Source organism: Gallus gallus, chromosome 1 (genome assembly GCF_016699485.2).
Source record: "Gallus gallus isolate bGalGal1 chromosome 1, bGalGal1.mat.broiler.GRCg7b, whole genome shotgun sequence".
Lineage (NCBI taxonomy): Eukaryota > Metazoa > Chordata > Aves > Galliformes > Phasianidae > Gallus > Gallus gallus.
In genome coordinates, this window is record NC_052532.1 from 176,849,093 (window position 1) to 176,873,185 (window position 24,093).

Below are 24,093 nucleotides of genomic sequence, written 5' to 3' on the forward strand. Positions count from 1 at the left end.
TGGGGATTTTTTTTTGTTTGCTTGTTTAAAAAACACCACAACTTTCTGTAGACACCAAGCATGGAAAACTTCAATGCCACCACGTCGACTGCTTCTGACAAAATGAGTTACTAGGAAAAGAATGCTATAGTTGCAACCGTATTGTCACCTTATCTGTAGAGGATATGACCGAGCACCCACTACAGTAATTGCAAAGTGAGGCACTTAAGAACAAGAAGAAAGCAGCCCTGATACTGAGGGAGGTAGCTGAAAAGCAGCAAGTCATGCTGAACCTTTTCTGCTTCCTGGAGGCTTAAACTGAGTCAATTTCCATATTTTTGAAAGAGTGAAGGCAAAATTGAGCAGCTTCAACTTTAAGTTATTTGGCTTTGGGACAGTTGACAGTGATGCCCCCCATGTTATGATGTGCATAAACACATGTGATGTTTGCAGTGCTTACAAATGGAAGGCACTCTAGGTGGGGAGATCTCATGTATTAGACTTGTTGATTTTCAGAGAGCCATATGATGTTTATAGTGTGTACTGTTAGTGGTGCTTTTAAATGTGTTTGGTAATACCCATTTCTGTGCCAAGTAGTTCTCTTAGAAAAATTTAGGAATGACAGCCTCAAAAACTAAGGCCAGAAACCACTGTCCGAGTGATTTCTCAAGTCAAAGAAGGGCTTTTGTGCATTAAGACATCAGTAATGACAAAAGAAAATGTAAGTAATTCTTGCTTGTCACCCAAAGGAGAAGCTTTGCCCTGCTTTTAACCATACAGATTTCAGGCCATCTTGAAGGAATTTTGGGGACTTGTAGTGAAGAATTTGGTCTCAGAACTCAGCATACTGCCCTGGTGTCACCCACAGCGCCAGCTGAAACCCATAATGTGCCTTGGCCTCTGTCTGCTGCTGCAGGGTCGTTCTGCACGGGCACAAGGGGATGTGGCAATGTGGATGGATCCCTGTGCATGGGGCCTGCAACTGGCTGGCTTCTGTGCTGAGTATCCTGCATGCAAACTTCTGAGGTGTAATGGGAGAGCTTCCAGGCCAGATCACAAGCTGTAACAATGGTGTTTCTCCAGTGGAAGAGAAATGAACTTGGGAAGCAGCTAGAGGAGAGCTGCTGCAGTAACAACACTTGGGGATGTCAGCCCATGGCACGACATAATGCCTCCAGCTTCCCTGGGCAATCAGCTACTTCTGAGCCCTTTGCTACTCCCTAGAGCTTGGTTGTATTGATGGAGGAGTCACCTGTGATAGGGAACCTCTTGCACATCTCAGCCTGCAAATGGCACAGGCCACACTTCCCTCTGCACTTCCTTGTGCGCTGTGCTCAGCAACCCCTTGGTCTCCAAGACATGGTCTGTTTCTTGTTGATGGCTCATGGAGTATTTATGGAAGAATGCAGAAGGGACTTGGATGTGGATGTCACCTTATTTCAGCTGCATCCCGAGTGATTAAACAGTGTGTGTAGATGCTGACTCTGCTAAGAAAATGCTGATTTTTGCTTTACTGTTTATAAGCCTCAGATGCTTCCTTGTGAAATGCTCTGGAGATTTCCTTTGATTACACTGCAGCTTCATTATCAGTAATGCCTGTTTACCTTTTAAATTAAGACCTCCTACCCTGATTGACCTCATAGTAAAACATTCCTGCAATCCAGTGATAACCAAAAATAACATCTCCCCTTTGTGGACCAAAAAAGAAAACAGCAGAAACCTATAGTTGCTACTCTGACTATTCTGTAGGAGGGTGATTTCATTTTGTGATACCTCCACCCCATCCTCTGGTCTTTGGAGACATATTTGCTCAGACAACTGGTCAGGGTGAGCCTTTCCCATGTGCAGCCCTTTCTCCCAAAGCCCTGATGGTTCTGGGTATGTGAGTACACAGCGTTTTGTGTATCCTCAGCCATGAGTGGGATTTTTTTGCATGCCTGTTCAATTTTGAGCTCCTGGTGTGTAAGAATATTGTTGTTTTTTCTTTTTCTTTTTTTTTTCTTTTTCCATTAGCCTTATGCTGAGTCTGCATTCACTGTCACAGAGTTACAGAATCACAGAATCATTAAGGCTGGAAAAGACCAGTAGGATCATCTAGTCCAGCCATCAGCCCATCACTAGCATGCCCACTAGCCATGTCTCTCAGTGCCACAGCTCCGTGTTTTTTGAACGCTACCTAACTCCAGCATTACAACTCCTTTACATGAATTTGAGTAATGCATTTGAGCTTAAACTGAGAGAAAACAAGTTAAGTCAAGGCCTGTGGCTGTACTGGAGGAGTGCGCTCAGGCAGCAGGGAGAATGGAGCACAGAAGGAAGGCAAACAGGTCTCGTCTGTCCAATTACAAAGGTGTGGTCAGAGCCTCTGCCTGGAATTTGTTACTCACCCTTTGTCCACCAGAGCAGTGACAGACACTGGAAGTGTTTAAGCAGGGTTACAGAGCACAAGAGGTGAGGAATGGAACTTGGGAGAAGTGAATGCATCCTCGGGAATAATTGGTGTATTCTGGCAGGGAGGGGTCCGCGAGCCCCTGTGTCAGGTCATGCTGATGTAAAATTAATCACGCCTGAACCTCTGATTAACCTTCAGAAGAAACTTTAAGGAATCTGAGATCCAAGAGACTGAAATGAAAATCAACAGTCTGCTTGTAAGTGGTTTGGTGATTATGACTGATCAAAGCTGAGCATGTCTGATTGTTTCAGGCCTTTTTTCCTGCTCTTAATATTTTATGTTGATGCAACTTTCAGAGATGGAAGAATGTCAACAAAGAAACAGCAAGCTTTGGTGTAAGTCGCTGTTTGGAACGTCAATTTTAAGAAGTGAGAGAAGAGTATTCTTCTCTCTCCTCAAAATCTAAGATGACAGGGACAGAAACTTCTGATCTTTTAGCTCATTTGGCCACATCAGATGTTATGCAGAGATTTTCTTTTCCCCTTCCTCCCTGCTGTTGTAGTACAATTACAGTGAGTTGCAAGAATTATTTGCAACAGGAGATGAATGTAAGCAGTCAGGACTGCTTGGACGGCAAGATGTTTAACAGAATGTGTGAGTGGGGAAAAAAAAGATGCTAAATGTGGGTTTATCTGCTGTGCCATTCAAGAGTGCATGTGGGTAGGAGGAGCACTGTGGAGTGAAGGGTAGAATTTCAGCCTGAGCTCTGCAGGGTTTTCTGGTTTAAACCAAGCTGTACAATGGTTTAGCTGTTGCTAATGCCACAGCAGTAGCATAGAACTGAAGAAATGGTGATAGAGCACCTCCAGGCAGTAGGGCAAGGGGGCAGGGCCTTCCAGTACCTGTAGGAGGCCTACAGGAAAGCTGAGGAGTGACTTTTTATAAGGGCATATAGTGAGGCTAGATTTAGACTAGATATCAGGAAGAAATTCTTTACCGTGAGGGTGGTGAGACACTGGAACAGGTTGCCCAGTGAGGCTGTGGATGCTCCCTCCCTGGAGGCATTCAAGGCCAGGCTGGATGGGGCTGTGAGCAACCTGGTCTAGAGAGAGAGGTGTCCCTGCCTATAGCAGGGGGGTTGGAACTACATGATCTGAAAGATCCCTTTCAATCCAAACCATTCTACGATTCTATGATCTCTAGCTATTTACATGACAGGAAAAGCATCCTGCTTGTCCTCTGGCCTTACCCATGAAGGTGACACTGGGTGTCTTGCACTGAATGGATGTGCCTCTGCCACGGGTTCATTGGGTGCTATTAAAGCAGAGGGACAGCAGCTGGGATATGCATTTCTGTGTTATTTGCATAGTTTTCAGCAGCATTAAGAATGCTGCACTAATAACCCAGTTCTGCCTTTAAGAAAGGCAGGAAACACAACCAGATCATTTCATATGTGTCTGTCTGACTTCTGAATAATCCAGAAGGGCAGCAAGTTAAAACAAGAGCATCTTTGCCCATTTCTCGTGCCTGTGCTCTCTGTCTCCATTAGCAAATCGTAACAGAACACAAAGCTCGCTTCATAGCAGTTCAGCTCATGTGAGAGAAGGGGAGCCCTGAATTTTTTAAGCTCAGCTGTGCATATGTTTTCTTAGGGAAGATCCAATTTTAAGAGACACCTGCATCCACTTTAACCTTCCCTTTTTTGTGAGCCCTGCTTTGCCACCAGCCAATTAGTGAACCCGGGAGGACATTCTGGGTCAAGCTATACCAAGTACCGTAAATCCTCATTAACGCTAATTAGTCCTCAGTAGGTTAATTGGTGGTGAAGCTCATCTTTTTTTAATTACTTGAGCAAATGAGCCAGCAGGACATTGTGGTCAGCTTTGAATTATTCTGTTTGTTTTGATGCTCCTCGTTTGAATGTGTAAAGCCAGATGTTTGCTGCCTGGATTTAGGAGCTGTTTGCTCTTGTGAAGAGCAAGAAGGGAGCACACAAAAATAAAATTAAGATCTCCGTCGACACCTTTGAGCAGTTCAGATGCAAAAATAGAAGAGTTATTTTCTTCATGGAATGGAAAGATAAGATGATGGTTTTAGGTTATCTTTTCTTTTGTCATATGCTTAATCAATTTATGTAATGTTAGCACAGACTTTCAGGCAGACTGAAGTAATCTCGTCCCACTTAGGAAGCCATTGCAAAGGTATTTCTTGTGCGTGGTATTCTTTATTGTTGATAGCAACTGCGTGTAGTTTTCTATGACTTGAATAATTACTTTTTTCCGTTGTTTTTTCAAAGTAACCCTCAGAATTGGGCCTTTTTTTTTTTTTTTTTTTTTGCTTGTTTTTGTTCTGAGCAACTATTGATTTGTTTAGTTCAAAGCATTCTGTCTGTGTGCTGTCCTTCATGTAATTACGGATAGATGAAGCTTCTCCCTTACCCCTTCTGAGGTCACTAACCAACCAAGTAAAGCATATTTCACTGTCACTTTCCGGGTCATTGACTCCCATCAGGATGTCTGGGTTTGTGATTTCTTTCACTCTGACACCTTTTTTAGGTCCTGAGTATAAACACAAGCATATCCACTATTCACCATATGATCTCCCATTCTTTTTTTTACCCTTTTACTGTGATGCATCTGAAGATGCCATCCTTAGACTCTGGTGGGAGGGTTTGTTTGCTGGCTCTCGGTGTCTGGAAAGTAGATTTAACACTTTCAATCATCACAGCTAATACTCAGGATTGATTTACAAGCAGTGCATTTGTGGGCAAGGACTAATATGTCTGGGAGTCTGAGGCCATCACTAGTTTTGCACTGTAGTGAAGGGAGACCGATGAGAAGTCTTTATTTTTTTTTATCTGTTGGTAGCAGAAGAAAACCTTCTGAAAGCAAGGACTGAGTTGGTATCAGTGCAGACTTTGGTCTAGTTAAGTAATCCATTCAACTTCACTTTCCTTTAACGCTTTGTACTGGAAGATCTAATACCTGTTAATAAATCGTACTCATCAATTTCAGATGAGCTGTGTTGCATTTACTTCTGTATATTAGGAATTCATTTTATACTGCTTGATAGGTCTTGACATGCAGTGTATTTAATTATGACTTGCACTTAGAGCATGGCTGTCCAACCTTTTTGACTTGCCAGAGCTGCAGTGAGTGAAGAGAGATTGCCTTGGGCCACATATACATAGGTCACTCCAAAAATGAACACCATTCATTTTTGCCAACGATGAACAAGAGCCTACGTGGCATGCTCTTGAAAGTCTGCAGCAGCAGAGCTGACCCACTGTCACTGTTGTCACCACTGAAATGCACCACCCACCACCTCACTGTGCTCACATCCACTGTTCAGCAGTGTTCAGCAAGTGTTGATGAATGTCAGTGGGTGCCATGTTTTCTGCGTAGAGGAACTCAGTGCCTCACATGCACTTCCATATCAGATGCCATTCTGTCAAACTGCCCCTCTGCTGCCAACTGTCATACAGCAACAACAAGTAATGAGATATTGGTGGGAAGGTTCGGCCTCTACTGCCATACCACCAACATCTGCCTCTGACACTGTGGGCCAACAGGATAACATAGGAAGCGTTACTTCCAACGCAGTCCTCCTTAAATATATACTACAATCAATGTATATAAAGTAATAAAACTTATTTTAATTATTGTTTTTTTTATTGAAAAATATAAAAAAGAGAGCGATGAAACCATAAAACAGCTGGGACATGTGACCTTGTTTTTGTGAAACTAACACATCAGTCGGGTTCGATGGCAGTGGTTGCAATTCGTAGTGAGTTCTCAAGGTGTTTGCCAGAGATTTTTGATGAAATTCTACTCTTCCTGTACTTCATCCTTCAAAGTAGTTGTTCACAAATGTATGTAATGCCAAAAAGTGATGACACAAGTAAGGCACGACTGTGAAGTGAGGGATATAACTCTCTGATAAGAGGACTTAGAAAAGTTTGGGAAAGAGATGATCAGATTTTGGATTGCAACTCTTTACAACTCTTTTACTTGAAAATTCACAAGTAATGTATTTATGTTAACTGAAAATGGAGTTGCAAATTAACCAAAAAATTGATGATTTTTTTCGGCAGTCTTGAAACGTAGTCTCAAATTCCCTTATCAAAGTGGAAAGTACAATGGCTGTGTGTTTTTTGCTGTTCCCAGGACTGTGTTTAGCCAGTGTATTAAAATCCATGAACTTATTTGCCATCACTTTTAAGCAGTCCATCCAGAACTGGCCTCTGGTCTCTTGCTGAGATGGGTATGGAGAAGATGGGCAGGTATCCCCCTTCTCTCAGTCACAGACCACGAGTAGGTTCAGTCTGTTTGCTGTACATACGGTCTGTGCACTCCCAAGTGAGCTGGCAGTCCTCTGCTCAGCACCGCGGTGTTGGGTAGTACACACACCAGCAACGGTGGTTTTTGGAGGCTGTAAACCTCTTAAGCTTAAGTTAGGAAAATCTCATGTGTCACTTTGTACCTGCCATCCTCTTCTGTGATGACCCTTTGTAGTATGTTTTCTATTCTGCTGCGTGCTTAGAGCATTTGGGTTTTTCTTTGTATACTTGGTTTTCTTTCAGTCATCCAGTCTTTTTTCTAAGTTGGATTTTCCAAGATCTTCAGAAGCTTCCATACTGCATCTGTTTTTAGTGGAAGCCTGTAATTCTCTCCTCTTTTGAATGCATGCAGATCTCCTGATCCAAGTGAGCTCTTAAAAGTTTTTTGATGCTCTCAATTGCTGTCTTTAGCTTTGCTTCCAACTTCTATTGAAGGAAAATGCTACCAAGGAAATACAGTTGACTGCAAACAGGAAAAGCAACCTACTGTATTTCTTGCAGGTGTGATTCTGCTGTAGCCAGGGAAGGAGGGAAAGAGACCAGTTGTCTGAAAATGTTGACAGTTTACAAAAATTTTACAGGAAAGGTCCATAAGATATGCAATTTCTTAACCTGGCTGGCTGGGGAAAAAAAAAGTAAAAAGAAAAGAAAAAAGAAAAAAGGAGGATTCCTCCCTTTCTTTCATGGGCATCTTGTTACTCACTAAACAGGGGCTGTGCGTCTGGATATTAACCTAATGGAATATTAAGTGGAATATAAGCCTGCATGGCTGGATTACACATTATAGACGTATCGGAGATTCTTTGCTTACTTTCTTGTTTGAAGTTAGCAAATTGCTTCAATGAAAGGGAGTTGTTTGTTTAAAGCTGTTGTGAGCTTGTTGGCAGCAGCAGCTGTGCTTGCTGGGATTTCCATTTCATATACCAAATACATGTGAACTTGTAATCTAACCCGAGAAAGATACCAGCGTTCGCCTTTCAAATGTGTATCCACGTTTATGGCATAACAAGTGGAATTACTTGTGAATGAGGACATGAAAGAACGAGCAGACTAGAAATGGAAGCAGGCAGCATAAATGTGGTGTAAATGGAACAAAGGCACTGCAAGGGGCTGCTCTATAGACATCTGCTGCATGCAGTGTTGCCAACTCAGTGTCAGGAACAAGTATGAGATGGGGAAAAAAACAACCTCATCTTACAGGAACTTTCATAAAATCATAGAATGGCCTGGGTTGAAAAGGACCATAATGATCATCTAGTTTCAACCCCCCGGCTGTGGGCACGGTTGCCAGCCACTAGACCATGCTTCCCAGAGCCACAGCTTTCAACTAAAGTAGACTGTAATATGTATTTCTTAATCATCTGATATACAGTGGTTCCTGGAAGCCCCAGTCCAACAAGATTTGGACACTTACGCTGTCTTCTGTTGCACTTTATGCCACTTGCTTATGTAGATAAGCGCACTGAAATGTCTGGATGTTAACCATTGTCTGTTCTGGGCGTACAGTTCTTGATTAAATGAGTAGTGTCTGTAAAAATTAAGAGTGGACAGTGGCTCTAATGATATGCATGTATATGTTAAATCCAGTTAGTTTTCTCTTTCAACTGCCAGAAATACATTTTTTTCACCCTCAGTTTGTGTTTTCACTGTTGGTAAGTTCAGGCTTCTAACATGAGCTGTGTAAAGCAAAGGGGATTTTTGACCAAAAACTGAATTGGAAGTTTTTTCTCCAGGATTGGAGATGCAAATCTTTAGAAGTCAACAGTGGTGCTGCCTTCAGTTATTTCAGGCACTTCTGCAAGTGTGATAGAGGCCTCTTGCTATGTGCTACGCCACATTGCATTGCTCCTTGTCTCTAAGGCAGTTGGTGGGTGCCATCATTTGTGTACGTAATACTGGAAAGAGATCTCCTTTGAGACACTCCACACCACTTGATGTTGGACATTTGATATGGCTTGTAACAATTTATAGATGTCTTACATTCAGAAATCACAATGATTGATATTAGGGATGGATGGATTAAATGTAATCCTTAAAAAGTGGCCTTAGAAAGGAAGAGTTTCCGTTATTAGAGAATATTCTGGGTATTGCGCAGTTTAAAGGAAAGGTTTATTTTTTCATGCTGCCACCATCTCAATACTGACAAAGCTAAAGCTGACAAGTGCTTTAAGTACAGCTGACGTTTATCTTAAAATTATCTGGTTACTCACTGATTTTTTTTTTCTTTCCCTCAGCGTGAACGAACGTGATCATTTGTTAAAAAGGCTTGGCAGGAAAACTCCTCCGAGCCTTTTCCGTGCTCATTCTGTCCAGCAAAGTGTATCACGTAAGTAACAGTTCATGTATGCATGCGTGTTGCACAGCAGTCAGTCCCAGATGAGTGAAGCGAAAGGTGATTACTTTTTAATTAAATTGTAGGTAGAGATAATCTAGTGCAGAAGCTGAGCTGCCAACCAGGAGACTTACATTTGGAAGTGGAATTAGTGTATTTGGCCCTAGGCAAGCAGAGCTCAAATGTGGATAATTCCCTAGGATCCAATCAACGGGCCGAGATGACAAAATCGCAACATGCAGATTCTCTAAATGTAAAATCCTGATAGTCTCAAGAATGCTGTGAAATCAAAAACTCTGCAGGATAAAATAAATGTTGTGATAGAGCCTAGCTTAAATAGAAATGGCTTCTTTATTCATAAAGTCTTACTAGTTGTGGTTAGCTGAGAATACAGTGATATTTCAGGATGCCGACTAGGAGTTATGTGTGTGTCTGATGAGGAAAGCCATGGCACGCAGAGCTGCATTGCTCCTCTCCCTCCTCTGTAGGAAGGAGAGGTGACCTCACACCTCAGTGATGCTTTTTGGAATAAATTACATTTCTTGCTGGTGTTGAAGTCATCCATTTATTCATCTTCCTGGAGAAACACATGACAGGCCTCTATCTGCCAGACCTGGGTTTTTTTGCTCATCTTACTAAGGAAATAACCCCCTGCATGCAGCACTGCTGCTCTGAGGACAAGGGGCAGGGATTGGGGATTTGAGTTTTGTATTACTGTTGCAACGAGAAGTTAGAGCATTGACTGCTCAAGCCTCCCAGAAAGCTAACTGGAGTCTAATCTCACTTGTTGAGTGTATTGTTTTCCGTGGCAGAAATGTGGTTCATGTCATGGCGGCAAGGCTGGGATTTGAGAACTCAGATGCCTGAGGTATCCTTGTTTTCCACAGGGAATTTAATCAGAATGGGTGGAACACTGATGAATCTACTTGTCTTTGTCCTTTACAAAACAGCTGTAAGGATGTCGCTGTCAGTAGGATATAGGGTCTTTAGTTATCAATCTCATTGCTCCTGGCAAAGGAGATCGATGTGCCAAGCAGCCCTGTGGACCACGTGCTCCTTCCAACATCCAATCCTGTGAATCAGAGAGATAGGGATGCTGACTGTAGCTCTGCTGTAAGCACACAAACATGTTTTGTGAGGGAATTCCAAGGAGGATGATTGGCAGAAGGAATAGGTAAAATACATAAATAAATTGCTGTCAAGGAAGTCTGCTGTAGACACCACAGTGCAGAAAAGAGATTCACGGTAGTGAATGGTCAGACTTGATACGTGCTTTTAGTTTGGTGTAGCACGTATCAGTATGTTAATTAAACGAATTGCTATTGGGAAAGGAAAATAAGACACTGAAATAAACTCTAAGTTCAATAACTAGCTGAAGTGCTAAATGAGTCAGCGCAGGACAGGTTACAGTCAGCAGTCTGTGTTTCACGTGAACACAAATTTGATTGCTGTTAGGTTTCAAAGACTCTTTCTACAGTGTATCCACAATTCTTTAAAATTTCCACCGTCTCTTGTCAAATGTATTTTCCAATGTTGCATAGCTGCTGTATGTACAAGGCCATGTGAAATTCGGAGAACATATGTGCTGTTTGCACAACCCTGAATTGTATAACTGTTTACTAAATTCTGGAAATCTTCAAAGCAAAGAATTGATGAATAGGGCAGTCGCCTTGACTTGCTGGGCCAATATCTTAAATCACACCGCGTGCACTCTGTTTGAAGTCTTGAACTGTTCGTGTGTTATTGCCAGGCTTCAAGTCCTCAGCCTGTGAAGGCCACTTCTTCCAAAAATCGCTTGTGTGACTTCAGCTCAGAATCTGACACTTGCATATAAAACATTAAAATGATTTGTTTAGTTAGAGCTGACACAGGCTTAAGCAGATCGACTGCTTTGGTCCCAGTGAGGAAGAAAAATGAGGTTAGGCTTCCTAGAACAGTCTGTAAAGATGCAGTACTGGTTTGAGATGAACTTTTGACAAAAAATGTTTCCAACTTTTTGGTGAGGAAGCGATACCTATATAAATTTGTTTCAATCATATGGAGATAAGTGCTAGAAAAATATTGCAAGGAGTTTCAAGGCTACTTCTGGTGGTCTGCAGTGGTAGGGGGGAGATGACGGAGGGTAAAGCCTGCACAGCCCTGTGGTGAGTGGGAAAGAGGAGCTCGCTCAGTGCCTCTCATAGCTTTCTGTTGGTGAGCCACCCCCTTTCCTAAAGCGTTAGCAAAGCAAGCCAAGTCTCCATCCCAGTTGCTGTCTTTTCTCTGTTAGCTCTGACTTTGTGGAAGTAGCAGCTCCTTTAGACAAGCTCTGTGGATACCAATGACAGTTCTTGAGTCCCCTGTCTTCATTGCATGACTGGCCTCTGCCACCTGTGTCCCCAGAGCCTCACCAGCCAGACAGGAGTGTGATGCTGTCCCATTTGCTCAGGTGCTTTCATCCTTGACTGTCTCTAAGGAATGTCCAATACAATCTCTCCAGCGCAGATTCACTCTCATAATTCAGAGTACCCTGTCAGTGTTCGGTTGTCATTTGTCTCTGCATGCTCTTACAAACAGAGCGGAATCCTCCTGTTAAGCACTGCTCTGGCAGAACTCCCCTTGAAATGCAGAGTGCCGTGCCTGAATGAGGATTAACGTGCTTGGCCCAGATTTCCTATGTTTGCAAAGAAAATCCCTCCTCCTTCAACAGTATATGGTGATTGCTTAGAGTAAACGTGAACACAGGGCATATGGTTTGCACCTTATTAATCAATAGGAAAAAAGCACCTGTCAGCTGAGGTTTGTTTCACAGCATGGGGGCTGACGAATAATAAATACTAATAATGTGTTCATGCTGAGGACTCTAATCTTACCATTTATTTTCCACCAGCGGACACCTTCTTCCTCTGGCTTTACTCCTGGTGCATTTTGATTTGACAAACAACAGGGTAGCTACTTCAGAAGCTTTTAAAACTCCATTTCCTACTATCTTACATGTGTTGGAAATGTATTATCTCTATTTTTTTTTACAAGACAGCTACGTATTGGTTGGCTGTTGAGTAATGTGACTATATTTTAAAATCATCTTAAGGAAAAGAAGTGGGAATAATTAGTTCAGAATCAATGCTGAGGCATCTGGCTCTGTATTTTACATGCACACACCCGTAAGTTAGTGTCTGGGAAAACAGAGATGGGACCATTTGTCAGGAATTCCTCTTGGGTCCTTTAGAAAACACAGGCATGGTTTATCAGCATGGAAATGAATGATTTCTGTAAGCATCAGTCAGAATGCAGAAGATTTAAAGCAGCTCTTGCTTTCCCAGGATCAGTGGAAGAGGGTTCTCTGAGAAGTCCAAGTGGAGTTTGTATTTACAGCTTAATTGGGAGGCGTGAGTTGTAACGTCTGATTAAGTCTCCTTAAAAACCGTGCAGCACACAGTGTTTGGCCTGAGAGAGAATTTGGCTGGCCAGGCAATACTCCAACATTGACTTTTGGTTTGTCACAGAGATTGTGGTAGACACGACACTTTTTAAAGGATTTTTTTTTCTTTTTTTTTTTTTTACAGTTCATTTCCATTTTAGCGGGTTTGAATCTGGGTGTTTTTCTCCCAAGACAAACAATATGATGGCACAAGGCTTCTTACACTTTGGGCTGTGCTGAACTGCACACCGCTGCGTGTATGAAATAGCGAAATGCTCAGGAAGGAAAGATTTCTGGGAGGCTCCCAGCCAGAATCCCTGTTTGTTCAGCAAACCCAGCAGTTCAGGTGTATCAGATGAGCACAAGGAGCAGGAAGCCTCTAAAATAAATCTCTGAAGCATGTAAAACTGTGCACAGTCTTTCAGTGAGCAGATTTTCACGCCATCACAGAGTCATGGGGGTCAGAAGGGACCTCTGGAGATCATGTAGCCCAGCACCGGCACCCTGCTCTCTGATCCCCATCTCGGAAGCTATTGCACGTGAGTGAGCTGCTGAGATGGAGCAGAGTGCTGTGCACATTCGGGATGTGTGCAGAGAGGGTTTCTCTAATCTAGCGTTGCGTGGACCATTGCGGGGAACAGAAAATGATTCTGTTAAATTAGAAACCTGATGGGAGACTAGATTCTGATCTACTAATAGAATATCAAAGCTTTAAAAGGAAAAAAGAAAAACACCAGAATTCTTTTAAAATTCATTAGGTTGCCTGATAGTATCGGGTGCCAATGAAACCGTAGATTTGATGAGAACGTCTGTGAATCTCCGCTTAACAAATGAGCCATGCTGACGGAGATTTAGGAGTGCTCCTTCCCTCCGTTAACAGAAGGTCTCTGAGGACAAAGGTTCTTCCTTCTGCAGCAGCCGCGAGTGGCTGTGCCCACAGAGCCCCCGAGAAGCGCGCTCCGTCCTGGGGCTGGAACAATGGGAGCCTTGTTCTGCGGGCAGGCTCCGAGGTGTGGTTTTAAAGCCAGGGTTCGGGGAAAAGTTCAAACTTCCGAAGTGTTCCCTAGTAACTGGCTGGTGGAAACTGTCATTGTTTTTGGATGGGGTCTGAAAGCAGTGGAAATGGAGAGTTGAAACGGAGAACGTGGACGGGACGTGAGCGTTCACAGCATTCTCATTCTGCAAGGCACAGAAGCTCGAGCTTAATCATCATACAAATTAAAAGTATGGTATGAAATGATCTTGCTGTATAGAGATCAACGGTAAAAGCTTTAAATATACTGCCAAATGTCTGGTTTTGACTGAATAGGGGCAAGGTGCAAGTACTGGGATCACAGCCTTTCCCCTGACAAATGCACAAAAAAACCTTGTTGCTGATATTTCAGAGTGGATTAGGAACACGAGGACGTAGGAATGCCACTGGTATTCTTAACCATTGCTCAACTTAATCCTGCAAAAATTTGTAGGCTAAGGTGTTTTCTGCTGGTGTGTGTTAAATGTCTTTATCTGACTGCATTTTGCTTCGGCTTTGCAGAGTGGTTGTTCTGCCTAGCTGTTTTGTAGCACTGGAAATAAGCAGGCAGTGGAAAGATACCTAAGTTTGACAGGCTGCCCGCAGTTGTGCAGTAAGCAGTGTTGTCTGCAGTAGTTACAGCAGTTGAATCTACTCAATCTACTGGTAAGCCAGTACGGCAAAGCCATCTGAATGCACACCAAGTTATGGAGCACAGCTGCCAGGCTGTTAGGGCTTAATCTTGAAGTCTTTGACCGAACTGACTTTCCATTGAGAGTTTTGCCAAAAAAGCTAACAGGAGGCTGTCCTTCAAATGGAAGAATCCCACCAGAGGTATTCGTCTAGGTGTGAATCCACCCTTTTTTAAATGAAGGCCTGTTTTGTAAATATTTCCTTTGCAATTATACAGGATGCACACAGTTTTTCCAAAAGAGTTGCATTTCATGAATATACTTTGTGAACCTTCAGCTAGAGACAGGAAAGCCCAAGCTGTACCTCTGTAGCTGTATGTATATTGGCATGGAATCGCTCAGGGAAAATGAATAGGGATGCCAGGACCAGTCACGTAATGAAATCAAAGTTCCTACAGTGTTACAATCACTCTAAGTGGGAAATGTGATTACTCTTAGTTCTGGATGATGTATTTCTGTTTGAACCTCCTCCATCTGCTAGCAAAAGTTTCCTGCTGTGCTTGTGGTTCAGGTCAGTTAATCTTCTGCTAGTGTGCTCTTCTGCTAAGGTAGGGTACGTTCTGCCTTCTGAACTCAAATCTCCAGCAAAGTCCCTGTGGCTCCAGAGGTGATGTTGACCCCCATTCTGTGAGAGAAGACCCTCCCAAGTAACTAAACAAGACTCTCTTCCCAGCAAGGTCTCCTTCATATCCTGCTCCAGCCTTTTCTCTCTGGGTACGTGATCCAGGGGAAATATGGCTTGAGCCTGTTAAGGGAGGACTCCTGAAATACGTCTCTGGGTAGTACTTGGCACATCTGTCCTCCCTTACCTGATGCTGCATCTCTACCTGGGGTGGCTATGAGGCAGGAGTTCATGAGCTCCCACTTCCAGGGCTGTGGTATCATTCCTAGGTTCTCCTAGGCAGAATTCACACCTGCTAACTCTTGCCTACTTTCTTACTACAAAGCCTTATCAGGTTCTGTGTAGCTTGGGACATTTTCTCTGTATTTTGACACGATGCAAATCTTTTCCATTCTGACTACTCATTTTCAGTGAATGTATCCTTTCTCGGTGTCACAGAGAATATTGTGCTTTGCTCTGTTCAGAATCTTCTGTAAACTCATGGCTGATTTTAATACTGTTTTGAGTTTTACTGTCTCGGTCCATTAGTTGTTGTGATGGTTTTACCAGCAGCGTGGTGTTTCGCAGATGATGTCAGAAACATCGCTTGCCTTGTCCAGAATGCTTTAAAAGAAATCAGACATGTAGTTCTTCTCATCTGAGTAATTTCTAGGGAGACTGAAGAATTATGTTCGCTCACAGGATTAACTTGTGCAAAACAGAGACCTCCAGAATATGCTGAAGTTTCTTTTCTTCAAGATTTGGGTGACTAGACAAGAGTTGCTCAATGCAATTTGCTGGTGACACCTGGGAGCTTGTTAAAAAAGTAAAAGAAATTCCTGAGTGGACTTAGGAAGATGTGACTCAGATCCAGCTGTGGTGTAGACATTTCTGTGTTCCTTCAGGCAGACCACAGATACCAAGCAGACGATAGCGTCAACCAAAAATGCAAATCTCCACCTGCCTGTCCAGTCTTTAAAGAAGCTCTGCTACTGTGGGAGTCAAGCTGGTGTCCAAAATCTATGCAAAGTTTGTTAGCTGGGTCAGCTCAGAGGGAAATGTTGACCATGTACACCAGTGTGGCCTGGGAGGGAGCAGTAAGGCAGAGCTGGCAGGCATCCACGTGGGCACAGCTGTAGATGACAGAAGTGCAGCATAGAAATGAGGATCATTCCTGTCTGTATTGTAACTTCAGCAATGCCTAAAACTGTCGGTAAAAACAGGCTGTACCTTTGAGCTGAACTCCAGTAATTTTTCTTCTTCCTTTGCTTTTTCAGATGGATATGCGTTTTCTCAAGAAGAACACGGTGTTGTCTCCCAGTCACAAGTTGTTCGATCCTACGACACAACCAAAAGGAGAACAGAAATAGAATAAATGGTTCTTTGCTTGATGGGTGGTGGGAATAATGGGATTTGGATCAGTGCATCCACTCTTAACACATTCTTGACTAGGGTTGTCAGCAGCAGCCAAGACACCAGAGAACTCATTTCTGTGGCCTTAGCCAACACGTTTCTGTATTCTCCCTGCAAACCTTGAGTAGTACATGTTGTGGGGGGAAATCATTGTTTGACTTCAGTCGCAAAGCTCTGCCTAAAGTTTTGTTTATGTTGTTATGAAGCATTTGACTGTGCTATGTGAGGTGTGAAATTAAAAACAATGTTTTACCACTGTTTAAAGCATCAGCATAAGGTTGTTCTGGGAGAAAAGCTGAAAATTTATGTTCCATGAGAAATCAGCCTTTGCTTAATTGGAACAGGGTGCTGAGATTTCCTGTTTTGTTACATACAGACCAGGAGCACGCGGCTGCATGTAGACCTTATTCCCTCCAGCATTCACTGATTACTAGATTTGACTGAAATATTTAACAGACAATTTGGCATAAAAATTTTGATTGCAGTGGAAACACAATCTGTAGCTAAAAATGCTTATTGCCTTCTTATGACAGAATAACACAATAGCAATGAATTATATAGAATACTTCTTGCCCTCCTACGGGATTTATTAGGGCTCTATCTTAGCTTTCTGAAAACAGATTAATAGCTTACTCACACAGCCAGGCTGTGGGAGCTGGAGAGCTTGCCAGGCAGCTGTGTGGAGCACATGGCATTCTCACATAAAGGAACTCACATAGGTAACTGCAGGTTGTATTTCGATGAGTGCTTCAGATTTAGCCTGGGATTTTCCTCCATTATCCCACTCCCATTTTAACAATAGAATGAACCAGTGGGGACAGAGAGGTGGAAGCTTCTCACATCTGTAGACGGAAGAGTGTGTGCACGCACACGGGAGCCTTGTGCTGTGACCCTACAGAGGCGTTCCTCCAGCCAGGTGGGACGGGCAGGCTGGGGGAAGTTAGGAAAGGTTAACACGCATGTTAACACGTGCACACAGAGCTGCTCATTGTGGAGGGAAGACCTGCTGTTTGTTTGTGCGGCCAGAGCGGGCCCTTCTCTAAAGCAGATCCGTCCGCAGGCTGCCCGCCCTCTGCATGGCGAGCCCTGCGAGGAATGCTGCCTTCACTGACTCGCTCTGTGAGTGGGGCAAGCGTGCTGCTGCATACATTGGCACTATGGAAAAAGAGGGAAAACCGGGGCATAACTTAAAGCTGAAAGAGCTCTTAGAAAGCTTATGCTGTCCTCCAGACAAGTTCTATTAATTTTAGTCGCCAAGCCACGTTTCTGAATAGCATAAAGTAAATACTGCTGTGTTCTAGCCAGGTTTTGTGGTTAATGTATATACTACATCTGTGCATTTAAAAAGTTGGAGCTGTTTCTTGCCCTATTGACCGTCATCCAGAACTTTTGTTGATTTAAATATATCCGAAAGCAATTTGAATATGAATATTTATGCTTAGCAAAGAAAAGGAAAGAAGCCGGCCTGGCTCGCTGGCTTCATCTCGCTGATGGGCTGTGAGGGAATGCCGGCGCTCCAGCGGCAGGCTGGTTCCCAATGCCACCTCGGGGGCCCGAGTCCCCTCCTGTGTTAAGAAGGTTTGGCTCTTGCAACACCAGGCGGGATTGCTCCTGGATTAGGTCGATGGCACGGAGGGAAAAGTCATCGCCTTCTTTCTGCAGTGCTAATGAGACAATTATGCAATAAGGGGAAACTGCAAATAATTTTGCCATAGGCGCGAATGTCGAGGGGCCAAGTGTGTGCGTGCGTGTGTTTTTCTGGGAGATTACTTTTGTTTAAAGGCAGGAATTGTAGGGGAGAGAATAAATAAAGGAAGGCTAAACCTGATCCCAGGAGCTCGCAAATCTTAATCCCGATCTAACCTGTTAAACAGTTTCTTTCATTTAGAAGCAAAATCGTTTTAGGAAATGTGAGGTGTCCTCGAAACTGCTAACTGCTTCTTCCTTTTGTAGCACCACAGGGAAAATTAACTTCCCACTGAGACAACGTGAGATCAGCTCACTCTTTGTACTCTAAGCCACACACTAAACATCGGTACGTAAACAATGTGGAGGTTTTTCTTGAGGATACCAAAAAAAACTTCTAAAAACCTCTGAATAATGGAGGAGGGCAAATAAATGTGTTGAGCGGAGAACAGAAAGGATCCCTGAGTCTTTTCTGTTCTTAACTTGGTCCAACAAACGTTTTACAGAGCCAGTGAGAGGTGCCGGGGAGGAGCAGCTGCCATCCAATGTGATTCATTTCGTTGGCGCCGGCCGTGGGCTGCATCACTCTGACCTCGCTGTAAATTGAGGTCGGGGGGGGCACAAAGACAAACCCTCCCTCGAGCGAGTGGGGGCTTGGATTGAGGTGCGTGTGTTGGATGTCAGCTCAATGGGAATTACACATGGGGTTTGTCACACAGCTATACAGTATGTGACACCGGGGCTGGCGGGTCAGGCTTTATCATCGCTGTAAGGCCTTAATCTCCATCTGAGTTAATCCTGCAGAGCCCACCCAGGTCAAGGCCTGGCATTCTTCTTCTTCTTTGGAGTCATTACAGGAATTAATCTGTTGTAATACACTGTAGGCTGGATGTTGGAGTTGCTTGCTGTTGTGAACAATGATTAGGTGTATTCCAGCGTCACGTTAACAACAGGAGAAGGGCAGCTGTTCTGTATCAACAGGATTCCTCGTTCATTAACACAAATGCACGTAGCAATAACAGTGGCCTTTGAAAGCGCTCTATGGAGATGTCATCGGCTAGACAGGGTAGTGGAGCAGAAGGAATGGGAGGTTTCTGCTTGACTGTCCAGATTTAACTACCTGGGGTTGAGTAGAGAAGGGTTTCTTCGGCATCTCTCTGCACTGACCACAGTGGTGGCGCTTGGTTCAGGTCAGGTTTTTTTTTTCAGTATTCAGGAAGAAGTCACGATTTTCCTGAGTTAAATCTGGATCTGGCTGCTCCCTGCTCCTTTTTGTAACACCATCATTTGCACACAAGCTGCCCTTCCTCTGGCAGCCACCCAGTAACAAATGAGTGGCAGGGAGCTGAGCAGTGCTGAGCAGCACACGGACATTTCCTTTTCCCTGCCAGGGCTGCAGGCCTTGCTGTTTGGGACCAGCTCGGGAAGTCAGGAATTACTTGTCAAGCAGAAATGGCAAATAACCAATATGAGTATCTGAGTCAAACTGAGCTGCTAATGTATCTGAAATTGTGTCTGGAGATAACACAAACTGTAGGGATGTAAATTAAGGTAGCAGTCAAGCCTCACTAGTCGGCACTTCACCAGCCCACACGCTTCTCCATGCGTGCCAGAAGTGTGCAGGCTCGGCCTGCCCCGCCAGCAGCACACAGCAGACGCTGCACGGAAGGCCTCTGTTCCTAAGCCTGTGTGATGTTCGCAGCGTGTACTGGAGCATGTTGGCTGGGAGACAATCGATGCTCATAAATAAAGAAGGGAATGCTTGGGTGGACCAGAGTAAGTGAGATCTGGGGACTGAGGTGGCCAGGGGCACGCTGGGTGCAACTGGGCTGTCTGTGGACACCCCCAAGGCCCTGGGGGAGGCACATGGTTCCCGTGCTGCTCCTGTCCCACAGCTTTTGTCCCTTGGGGCTAAAGCACCACCTCTGTGGTTTTGCATCGCCTCCAGTCATCAGTGCAGTAATGCCCAATTGAAATTCTCCCCAGGTTTTATAAATAATGACTTAATTTTGTTTTTAAGTACTCTGGGGACAGTTCTGCTATTATGCCTCACAGCTCAGGTTTGAAGTGGAGCAGCCCTTGAGCAGGTGCTCACCCCCAGCAGCACATTGGATTTGTCAGCTAAATCCCTGGTTTAATGGCACAGAGGGTATTTTACCTTAGTTTTGGATCATCGCATTATCAATGCCTTAAACTTCCATCAGTTTGCAGGGCACACTCCTGGCCTCTCACTGAGACTACTGCTCAGCAGGACACGACGATGATAGGAAACACCACAACAGGTCTTTCCAGCCATACTGGCTTGGAGGAGAAATTGGCTGTGTCTGTGCTGTATCTGCTCCATTTCGGCAGCAGTCTGCTTCTGCCCACATGCTCAGTCTCCACACCACTGGGCTCAGGCTGCCTAAGAATCTTCCGGCCGTTTCAGGACAGACCATTGCACTCACCGTTGCCGGGGTCTGTGCTGTGGCTCAGCTCCTCGCAGTGCTCAGCCTCCTGGCCTGGCTGCACCGGTCCCTGCTCACACCGTCACAGCTGAATGGCTGTTACATGTAAGCACATGCTGTGTCTGGAGGAGGCCGCAGGACCTGTCAGTGCAATACATGACAAAGGCAAGCCACATACGGGTGCAAAGAATAACTTATCATACCTTCACCTGGCAATAAGATGAATGGAGGCTTTGAGCCTTGTTTGCGAATGAAAACTAGAGAGTGCCCTGTGCTGCTTGGCTGCAAAGGTGCATCCCAAAGGTGATTGATAGCTTCTCAGTGACCTGCAGACAGCCCAGATGATCTGAGCGTTATCTGGCCTGCCATCTGCTCTGGGATGGGTGGTCGGGAAGGGTGAGGGAGCCAGGGTTGAAATGGCTGGGCAGGGACTGCTGCGGCTGCTAGCAGGAGAGCAGCCATCCTTGAAGAGCCATGATAAAGCTTCTTCCCTGGGTTCCTTCCTAGACTTCTGGGCTGGAAGTAGGCACGCTGCAGTGCTCTTATCTCCTGAAGATGAGGTCTCTCTGACTCCAAGCTGAGCTTGGAGGAAGGGAACACGTTGCTGCCAGCAGCCTCTGCTGTCCAGTGTAGGCACCAGTGGTTGGTTTGTGGGACAGCTCACAGGATTGCTTGCTGGCTGTTGTTTGCCCCAGGGGCACACGGGGAGTGGATGCTGGGTGGCTTCAGTTGTCCAGGGAGCAGACTTCTCAGGTAGAACTCATCAGTGGTGCTCCTGGACTGGTTCCTGTCCCGTGGGCAGGTGGAGGGGCCCTGTTGGTCAGAATAGCCGGCCTTTTCATTTGAAGGCTGGTGGCTGTTTCATGCCAATTTAGGGCCTACTCATCTGTGGTGTGGACAGAAGGTAAACATCTTCTGAAACCTTCCTGTATGCGTGATGGTGAGACAAGCTCGAAATCTGCAGGGTTTCTCTCGCAGCGTCTCTATGGATGCTGAAGCAAAACGTAAGTGGGTAAAGGAGTGATTTGGTGCAGGCAAGCCCCCAGCTCAGGGCAGTCATGCAAAGCCTAACAATGAAGGAAAGCCATAATCTTGCCAAAGTGTCACCGTGCATAACTGTGAGGTCAGCACCCCTGTAATTACAGAGTGATGAAGCTGAGGGAGAGAAAGCCAACACTGAGAGAAAGACGTGATTGTTTTAGGTTCTGGCCACCTTACTGGGTGGCTTCCCTGAGAAGATGTTCCAGATGTTGTCTTGGCATAAATTAATCCCCTTCAAAACATCTGCTGGGTTTCTTGGAAAACATGGAGTTGAACAGCTGCCGTGTGTGCTCTGCTTTGCCCTTCTGGTTGATATTCTGGTTTAGGAGGTGAGTGCAGACACACTGCTCTTACCTCCGGCAGCACGTAGACTGAAAGCAGCCCCAAGCAGCTCCCAGCTCTCCTCGAGCAGGGCCTGGGCTGATCCCCAGCAGTGAAGCGGCTGAGCCCTGTGGATCTGTGTGGGAAAACCTGCCCCAAAGCACAGCCTTCAGTCCGGGAGGTCCCACATTCAGTGGTCTGAGTGGCAGGATCCTTACTGACATCTTTTTCATCAGCGAGCGGAGTCGTGTGCCCACTTGTCTGTCATATCTGTGCTCAAATTGCTTAAATATTGTTACAGATGGAGAGGTTTTAATCTGGGTATGCAGCATGGAGTGGTGCTGTGGGGGAATGTCTAATTGGCTCCCAGCAGAGCAGTGGGAGCTGGGTGCTGTGTGGGTTTTCCTCCAGAAGCCTTCCCATTTTCACCTTCTATTAATGTCCTCTGGTCGTTTCAGCGCAGCATCGCATTACAGTGGGGTTTGTTTCCCTCCCAGACTGAATACAAATGAAGGTCATTTACTCGTATTTTTAGAAGGTTCTGACAACTTAGCAAATTTGTAGCTTTGAACAGCATTGTTGACTGTTGTATGTCTGCACAAAAATATTTCCAATAAACCTTTTACTAAAGCAATTCAACGGACTCAGGCTTGCTTGTTTTATCCACCCCACAAGTCCTGCAGCGAGAGCTCAGCATTGAATGCGTTGGACATTTCGCCTGCAAAGTTGCTGTCAGAGTTGGTTTGGGTTTTTATTACCTTCTGGGTATGGGGACACCTCTGTTAGTGCCACGGATGAGACGTGGGTTCTTCACAGTGGGGTGAGCCAGGCCCAGCCACAAGGAGGGTGTCTGGTAAGAGCAGTGCCGGCGGGCTCACGGCGTGTGCCTGGTGTTTGAGTGGGGTCTGGAGGGGGAGAGCCATCTGTTCCTGTAAAGTAGGTGGGCAGGCTTCTCTCCTACAACTGCTGTTGTATCTCACCATGGCTTCACTATAATGAGCCTGGGAGATCTTTTTTAACATCCAAGTCACACAGACACAGCTGAGTAAAATGAAGCCCTGGACTCTCCACTGCTCTTTTTCCCATAGCTCAGTTTGCAGGAGGATGTTTACCACCACGGGGCCTGCACGCTCCAGGATGATGGGGGAGGATGGCCTGGTGGTGCACCAAGCCAGTGACACGGGGACATCAATACTGTTGTTCCCCAGAGCGTCCTGAGCACTGTCCTTCCCCACAGCACCCCGAGGGCCGGGGCAGGCACCCTCCTGCTCTGCAGGCAGAGGAGCACAGCACCCAGCCCTGCCAGTGGTCCTCAACTCCTCGCTCGGAGCAGCACCTCTACCGCTCACTTTCCTCAAGCAAGACTCGCAGCCCACGGCCTCACACAAGGGCTCTCCTGACCCAGTCAGCTCCATATCCGCAGGCCCCGGGGGACGCACTGTGAGCCTCTCCAGCACCTGGTGTGGGCAGAGCATGCCCAGCCAGCAGCAGTACCAGGTGCCCGCTGCGTGTCAACCATCGGCCCAGTAGAGTTCTGGTGACCTCAGAGAGTGAGAATTGCACGATCCCCATAGCAAGTAAAAGTGCGTAGGCCTTAGCAAAGAGATCTCTTTGTCCAGATACTATTAGATATTGGTGTTAAACAGATTTCCACAGGAACAAAATGCATATTTATATGTAGTCTGGCTAAAACTGTTCCTCTTTAGGGTGCTATAACTTGATGTTTTCGTCCTTGCAGATTGTCGCGCTGCTGACTGAGCCATTTTTAAGAGCCTAGAGAGACTCGTTTCAACCAACAAATTACTTCTGGATTTTTTAAATTTAGGAAACAAAGAGGGGTTGTAAGCCAAGTTTCCCCATTTTGCTTTACAAGTCACTGCTCATTTCCAAGCGCTTTTATCCCAGAAGCCCTGGTACCTGCCTCTCCTTTCCTGATGTGTCCCCCTGCGCCACGGCCTGGCACAGACTGCAGGGACCCCTCACACTGCCAGCTGAGCACCTACACCAGCATCAGGCTGCTGATGGACCTGAATAAAGCTCTATTCACCTGGCTGTGGGAGAAGGTGATGGCTCCCTGCGCTGTCCTCTGCAGTGTGCCAGAAACGAGATAACCCTTGGAATTGCTAAACGTAATGAATTGCTTCTTACAGCCCTTATTAGAGATGTGAGTGAATTACCCCTCTGCACCCCCAGCAGTGTGACAGATGAGCACCCGCTGCTCGCGTCCCCCAGCACACATTTGCAGGAGCAGCTGCTGAGGCTGTCGCCGGCGTCCTCGGTGCCTCATACCAGACCAAAACGGAATCAAAGGCCCTAAACCCTGAGATTAATGCTCGAGTCTGAAATGGGAGCATTGAAAAATAAAAGCGTAACTGAGAAAGGTCCGGTTGAGGAATGTTAAGCGGGAAGATTTCAGAAACATAATCCTTTTGTGTGAG

At 45.2% G+C, this 24,093-nt stretch overlaps 1 protein-coding gene and 1 long non-coding RNA gene across 4 annotated transcripts in view; one reads left to right on the plus strand and one right to left on the minus strand.

The window, feature by feature from the left end:
• ATP8A2 (ATPase phospholipid transporting 8A2) overlaps positions 1-22,289 on the plus strand; it is a 315,266-nt gene extending 292,977 nt beyond the window's left edge. For all 3 annotated transcript variants that reach the window (XM_025146849.3, XM_004938791.5, XM_025146850.2), the window contains 2 exons: positions 8,945-9,036; positions 16,025-22,289. In XM_025146849.3, the coding sequence (XP_025002617.2) occupies positions 8,945-9,036; positions 16,025-16,122 (190 nt within the window). In that variant the 3' untranslated portion in view covers positions 16,123-22,289. The remainder of the gene's footprint in view (positions 1-8,944; positions 9,037-16,024) is intronic.
• Positions 14,446-22,990, minus strand: LOC121113404. Its single transcript, XR_005861700.2, has 2 exons — positions 15,978-22,990; positions 14,446-15,880 (listed from the first exon to the last, which is right to left on the minus strand). It is a non-coding gene; the product is annotated as an uncharacterized LOC121113404 (long non-coding RNA).
• Between the last annotated feature and the right edge of the window lie 1,103 nt (positions 22,991-24,093).